The sequence below is a fragment of the Rhopalosiphum padi genome, chromosome 3, assembly GCF_020882245.1.
Source record: "Rhopalosiphum padi isolate XX-2018 chromosome 3, ASM2088224v1, whole genome shotgun sequence".
Lineage (NCBI taxonomy): Eukaryota > Metazoa > Arthropoda > Insecta > Hemiptera > Aphididae > Rhopalosiphum > Rhopalosiphum padi.
Genome location: NC_083599.1, coordinates 33,857,012 through 33,864,817, shown reverse-complemented (window position 1 = coordinate 33,864,817; position 7,806 = coordinate 33,857,012). Strand labels below are relative to the sequence as shown.

General features: G+C 28.2%; 1 protein-coding gene across 1 annotated transcript; it reads left to right on the top strand.

The window, feature by feature from the left end:
* Positions 1 to 427: 427 nt before the first annotated feature.
* LOC132926268 (retinal rod rhodopsin-sensitive cGMP 3',5'-cyclic phosphodiesterase subunit delta-like) lies at positions 428 to 3,043 on the top strand. The gene is made up of 5 exons (XM_060990602.1): positions 428 to 822; positions 966 to 1,028; positions 2,051 to 2,186; positions 2,275 to 2,396; positions 2,753 to 3,043. Exons 1-5 carry the CDS (start codon positions 458 to 460, stop codon positions 2,832 to 2,834), a joined length of 768 nt encoding a protein of 255 aa, XP_060846585.1. The 5' UTR covers positions 428 to 457; the 3' UTR covers positions 2,835 to 3,043.
* Positions 3,044 to 7,806: the final 4,763 nt, after the last annotated feature.

The following is a 7,806-nucleotide window of genomic DNA, read 5'->3' as shown; positions in this document are numbered from 1 at the left end:
TCCTATAGTAACAAATTACAATATTTATGAGATATACTTATTAAAATAAAAAAAAAAGACGGACACACGTGTTTAGGATCTCTGACCGATAAAGAGTGTGCAATACAAACAAATGACAAAAATAGCTAGTAGGTAGGCTGATGTATATATCATAATATCATTATTAGGTAGGTATACAACTCGCTTGACCATAAAATAGCAACCACCCGCTGAAATCTTTTATACGGACCGTTCTCCGCACCACCGAATGCAGCTCGACGATATTATGTTTTATTATTTTATAAACCGTCGTCGTTATATCGACCGATAGTTATGCCTACGGACGCGTCGTCGGAAAACGTGCCGAATAGTACACCGCCGAAGTGCCGGACGACGTATGCGGGTAAATCGTCGTTTCGATAGCGTCCATCGATTATTCGATTGTAATATTATTGTCTGGTTTAGAGCCGTTTAGCGTATGGAAATTCGTCGGCGCTATCGAAACGCGCGTTCGATTATCGGCGTGCACGGGACTATCGATGGCGGACGGGTCCGCCGCCACCGCCGTCGCTACCAATTCGGGTGCGTGCGGTTCCTGCCGACAGGACTCCGATCTCTTTGCCCGCTTCTTCTCAGTTATTTTGTGCGTTACCCACGCGCCACCAGTATTGCATCACTTTTGACCGCCACCACCGCCTGCCAGTCCCGTCCTGCGAGCCGCATACGAATTTCGTACACAATATATAGTTCAGCATTTGATTTCGTCGATCAATTTGTTGTTCGCCTACACGCGATCGCTGCGATGCAACTAAAACCCGAGCACGTTCCGACCGGATTCCGTATGTAAGTCGTACACGACTACAACGCGTGTAGAGTGACCGCCGCACTCGCAGTCCACGACCCGTCGCTGCTGGTCGATCGCGTTTAAATGGCGATTTATTTACCTATTTATTTATTGATTTTGATTTTATCGATTTGTGTTGTAGTAACTGGATGAGTTTGATGGACGACGATACGGGAGTGATGTTGTGGTACACCAGTCACGATTAGTAAGATCATATTGTTATACCTATTATTACATAATAATAATATTATTTAGTAGCGCACGCGTTCAAATCACCGCCATGAGATTTTCAACCGTTTCGACGTTCGTGTGTCGATGACGCGCCATGTTTAATCGCATCTATTTCGCGTTTCCCGAACGATTTCATCCGGTTCGCCATGTGGAACTACTACGTTTTTATTACGCATCGCGTTATTCCGACCCAATCAGAACGCCGTAATCTGTACGTCCGCGTTCCTCGCAACGAAACGATGTTTTAAAAATTGAAACTAACCGATTATGTATAGGAAATAACTAACTATAAATATTAAATAATATATTAATATTTACATAATACGGTATACAATATTATAGTAAACGACTATAATATTGAATAATATTATTTTTAATTTTTATATATACAAATCGAGTATCTTCGTATCATTTGTTTCGTTATACCGAGTTGTTTGGATATACACATTACTATACGGCATAAGTCCCGTACAACTAATTGTCCGTGTTGAACAACGCCTGTCGTAATCTCTGTTAAATCTATACATACGCTTTTAACAGTCATTTGGATGGTTAAAATATAAAATGCAGGTCTACAATAATTACATCCAATCACCTATCATAACTATTTTATTTTTCTGTTACTTGTCGTATACTATAAATATAAAAAAATTGTTTTTATGAGCACCTTTAAAATTTAAAAATTGTAAAAATTATCTTTGAGGTGCACATCCTCGGGTATAAGATTATCAATGTACCTAGTAAATTTCAGAACGATGAATAATTGACTGTGCATCACTTACATACACACACACACGCATTGCATTTTATTAATGCAGATATAATTATTATACGATGTCAATAAACCGTAGTTTAGTTTCACCAATTTTGTATCAAATTGCCAATTGCTACCTAATACCTTTATCTATTTTACGAAACTGATAAGAACGCAAAATGTTCGAAATAGATAACATAATAATATGGTATATATATTATATATTAATATTGTTATTTTAGCGCGAAGCTCGATATTAAATACGAAGCTGTAATTTCTAAAAAAGCATTGGATTGCAGAGCTGTGACCAGGACTATAGGCTTCACGTCCACGCATCGAATAGATCATCTCAAGATAAAACACAAGGAGTTTTTACTGGTACTTATCAACTAAAATATCATAATTTTTTTCAATGTGGTCTAAATGTATTAGTGCTAATTTTTTTTCATTTAAAAATATATTTTAGGGCCGTTGTGTTGAAGAGTGGGATTCCGAGTTTGGTACTGTTTTAGCCAATTTAAATGAAACTTGGGAAACTACTTTTATACCTAAACGAGAAATTACATCGTCTTCTGCAAATATTTTAAGGTACCTACCTGAATATTTCTAAATTAAATTAAAACTAAATTTCTTTTTATTTCAATAACATTTATGATGATAATATTTAAAAATATACAAGTAGTTGGATATAATACTTACTTTATTTGCTTGAAATTTGTTTTTAAAGTTTCCAAAAATGTATTAGGTTTACCGTTTACGCAGACTTAAAATATCATAAATGTTGTTTTAATTTTTTTTAATTGTTATTGCTTATTATTATCGATGTAAATAAATTATTGCCAATATTTTATATAAAAATATTGTGGATCTTTCGTGATACATAATATTATAATGTATTATTTTACATCAAGAGTGTCTTGTAAGAATACATTTTTTTTTTCTAGTGGTAATTTGTTGGTAGAAACAAGTTTCTATGATGGTGATAAATTGATAACGACAATAAATATCTTAATGTTTTATGAATAAACATCATAGTACCTATTCAATTTGGATGCAGATTGACAATTTTACTTTACACGTCATCAGAAACGAGTGATTTGTTCTTATAATCTTGTCTAATTTAAAAAAATTTAATTTTAAACCTGTTACTTTAATCACATTTTTTTTTAAACCTAAATGCACTAAGTTCTAAAGTTGAATTATTATGAATAAAAATGTTGTATTAAAATATTTATTATATAGAAATATTCTTATATATTATTAATAAGATTTATTTTATGTTATATTGTTAAATGCTCTCTATGTAAATATATAATTTATTAAAGATATGTATGTAATTCAATATAAAAAATAACTTCAGCGACTGATTTGTGTGAAAATACATGTATCGCTAAACGGTAGGCTTACATATGGATGATTCAAAGAGTTCGACGAATAAGTGTTGCTTGACTGCCAACCAAAAACTGTTTGCCACCAAGGTTACTTCTTACGTTGAACATAAAGATCGATGTATCACGATTACTTACCGACATATATTTGAAAACATCAGGTATTCATAATATTTTTAAAAGGGCCAACCTTTTTTACAATTTGAACTATTATTATATTATATTGAGTGGTATCAACTACAATAGTCAAAACCATAAGTTTCATAATAACCAATATTATATTTTTTATCTTATAAACACATACTTCTACCAAGTTTATTGCATGCACATAAATTAAAGCATGATCTAGAAACCTGCATATGTTGTATCAATCAATTAAATTTTAAAGTAATCCTAGCTATACCTATTATTTATTATTATATACATTAATAATGCATATAAAATAAAAAATAAAATAAGAAACAGGTGGTATTAAATATATCATGTATATTGGTACATGATACAAAAAATTTAAATGTTCATACAGATGAAAATCTTCAAGCTTTACAATCGTAAAAGTTAAATAAAATGTACAATGTATGGTATTAGCATGATTACTTCAACAAAATGAATAAAATATATTCATACATAATACCAATACTCAGGTAACGGAAACTGATTTTTACTTACAACAAATGTTTTGTAGTGTATTTGGTTTAATAAGTTTCTATACTAAAATAAAATACAGTAACATTTTTATATTACTGTTAGAAAATATGAAATTACAACTTTATACCAGTGACCAGACTGTTAATGGATATTTTTTTACATAAATGGTAATATACTATTTAAAAAAAAAAATATTGTTGGAACTTACATCAACTGAATCTCTGAAAGATTAGTTTAGCGTTAATAAGTATTAATTACTTTCACTTTCAAATGATTTAATTTGCAATAATGTTGTAAAAGAAAATTATTTAAAAAATAGATAATAAAAAGTCTACAGAACTGTATTAATATTTAAGAAAAGTATTCATTAAGAATTATTGAATTATTCTTGACTGTAGATGCTTTCACAAAATAAGTTGTCGAGGTACAAGAATCTAACTCACCTCCATAACGCATAGAAAAAAATCTTTATTTTAATATTATAAAAACTGACTATGAAGAAATTCATTTATTCCATCTTTTTCGTCTGCCCTGCTTTGTTCCTCTACCATTTACTGATATTTTTGTTTTCAAAACAAATCTAATAAACGATAACTGTCGTTACTTTCCCAACTGACAGTTCTATAGTGTATACCTATACAATAATTATAATCGCCAACAGTAACCAACTAGGTACCTAGGTAGTCAATAATCAAAAATACATACTTGGACGTACCAACGCAAATCCTGTTTTAATGTTTGTGAATAGATACTATACATTTAAGTACCTAATATATCTACCAAGATAGGTAGTTAAATAAAATACATGTATTAAGAACCCATTTAAACTATATTAACTGACAACTGTTTAATTTAATTAAATATATCATTTAGGTTTTGAATAAATTAAACTCTCAGACATATTATACAGAACTATTTATTTTAATTATACACTACTTGTTAATTTTTTTTTAAAATAAAATGTATCATAATTTATATTATACATTTTATTTAATTTTTGTTAGTTAAATTACTATAAACATAATGATCTAATACTACTTATATCTATACTTAATTATAGACTATAGTTACAATATTAATATTTGAAAAATAATATATTAATAATATTTGAAACAAAAATTAATATTGTATAATATATCGTCTATAATTTTTTTCTCAAAAGTAAATATTTTTAATACATAAATTAAATAGTAGATACTATGTTATGAATAAAAGCATATTATAGGTATTATTGTGCATATTTAACTATTGATCAAACAATCATTTAAAACAATTAGAATAAACGTTGATTACATTTCAAAATTTGATAAATTTGTAAATAAAAGGGTTACATATATTTATTGATTTAATCATTAATAGCATTTTAAAACTGAAGTAAAAATTTACGTACATTTTGAACATGATAAAAAAAATTATGCCTATAGATATATTAATAAATAAAACCAATTACCTTCTTTTTTCATTTAAACATTAATAGTATTTTTTTTTTAGTAATAATGTAAGTATTCTAATAAAAAGTAAAAAAAATATACATTAGAAGTCGCTTATTAGGAACGCTTGGATCAAGATGAAATGTAAAGGCAGAATGTATTAGTCGATTGTTTCTAAAAGAGTAAGTTTTATTTACTATGAAAAAAAATGTATAATTATGAATTAAATTATTTTATGTTTTATAAAATACGCATGACGCATCCATCAATGTCGGTTTCTAATCATTGTATCAATCGTTAATAAATCGTTATTTCAATAACGTGATTTTATCAATTATCCGTGTTCCTAATAAACGACTACTACTGTAACTTATAATTTAAAACATAATAATAATAATAAAAAAAAATCAATAGGTACTTAATACCTAGAATATAATAGTAATAAAAATATGTGAATACTTGTTAATTATAAAAAAATTTAATTACAAATCACATATAATTTATCTCATTGAGCAATGTATTTCTTAAGATTTATTTCTCATAATGTTATTTTGTAGGATTATATTTCTCTAGCACTTCAATGATCTCTATTGGTACAGTTGAATCTAAATGGAATAATTACGTTAATATGTAATTGATTCATGTAAATCATTCCGTAACTTGTCCATTGGCGCAACTAGGTCTAAAATACTAGGGGCAGGCCCACAAATAAATACCTAATTTAATTTAATTTACTGGTTTCCAAAAAGGATTATTTTCATATCAACAGTAACAATTATACAAATACGGATAATTTTTTTGGTTTATTAAAAATACTAAATAAGTTTTTTTTGTCCATTTTTAATTACCAAAATAAAACTAAAATATTGGACGGTGATCGCTGCAATGCCGATGCCACATGCCCGCATAATATTTATTCGATAAATATATTTTTATTATATTATACTTATATTGCAAAATAAACTTTAATATTTTATATTTATACAATTTACCTACTTTTAATAATTCTCTACGTCATGTTGCATAGGATGTGTCTCACATTTGTATGCTTAAATTATTATTTAATCTTAAATAATCAAAAAAAATTGGGGGCTAAGCGCCTCTAGTTGCGCCAATAAACTTGCTTAGTGTAAGTAATAAAGAGTTCATCAGTCGTATCACCCGTAGTTTGAAACATACCTAGTATATACGTTGCCAATAGCTCCCAAATTTCGCTAATATATTGGTTGATTAAATCTTCGATGAAGGCTTCTTCACTGGATATGGGGAACTGTAGCATGTCCTCAATGAAAGGAACTAAGTAATTGTTTATTAATTCTTTTTTTTTTTCGTGATCGCTACCTCTGAGGTACTAAAATTGAAACAATCGTTATCATTGATATTTATAACTGAACATGATAAATGAGTTATTAAATAATATTTTAAATTACCATTAAAATGGCGATCAACGATATTGGCCTTTCTCTTATTGCTTTGATTTTACAACATATTTCCATTTGATTCATTGATGTCAATGTTTTGTTAGTGTTCGCCCTTAACACGAATTTTTGAATGTTTGTTGGAGTTAAGTTTTTCATTTCAAAGTAATTGAGCGTTTTGAAAAACCAATTATATTTCATCATTCTTCTGAAACGGATCCATTGCATAATTTGTTGTCCGTTACTTTCATCAGTGATTGTTTTCTCCGGCATTTTGCTATAATCATATGATGCTTCAAAAAATGAATCTGAAAAAAAAAATAAAACGTTATTACTTATAAGTTATGAATATAAGGTGAATTTAATACATTAACTTTAATTATAATTAAATTTGATCAAATATGTAGTATTTTATAGTTATATCGATCGGATTGATTACATTATTATCACAGTCCTTTTAATTAATTGTATTTTGTAAATCATGTTGTATGCATATCGAGTTCTGCAAATGCATCCAATGCCTAAAATATTTATTATACTACATATTGTACCTATTATCTCTATTTATTACCATATGTGACTACTAGTCTTATAATGACAATATGTTATTACAGGTTGGGCGTAAGTAAGTACAGGTAAAAAGTTCATCACTGCGTCGGACGATAGCCGATAACGAGTTTATTACACGGTATAATAAACATGACAATAATACAATTTTACCTATATATTATATTATTACTGTTTATTATTTATGTGACTACTGGTCTCCAGAAACATGAAGTATTATATAATAATAACCAAAAACCATTCGACTTTGAAAAGCTATATTTCACTAAAAATGAATGAAAAATAATAATTTGAACGTTAAAATTCGTAAAAAAAATAATAGCCCTGTTAATTCAGTACATTTTTAATATAGATTGTAATTTGAGAATGGTTTCATCATTAAATAGAAGAGTGAAAAAATAAAAATTGTATATTACAGTTTGAGAAAAGCAAGACATAAACAATTTAAGAAAAAAATCAATACTCGATGAAAATATAATATGAATGTTCGACGATAAAAGAATCACTCAGCATATACATACATATACATGTATAATGAATGAAGTTC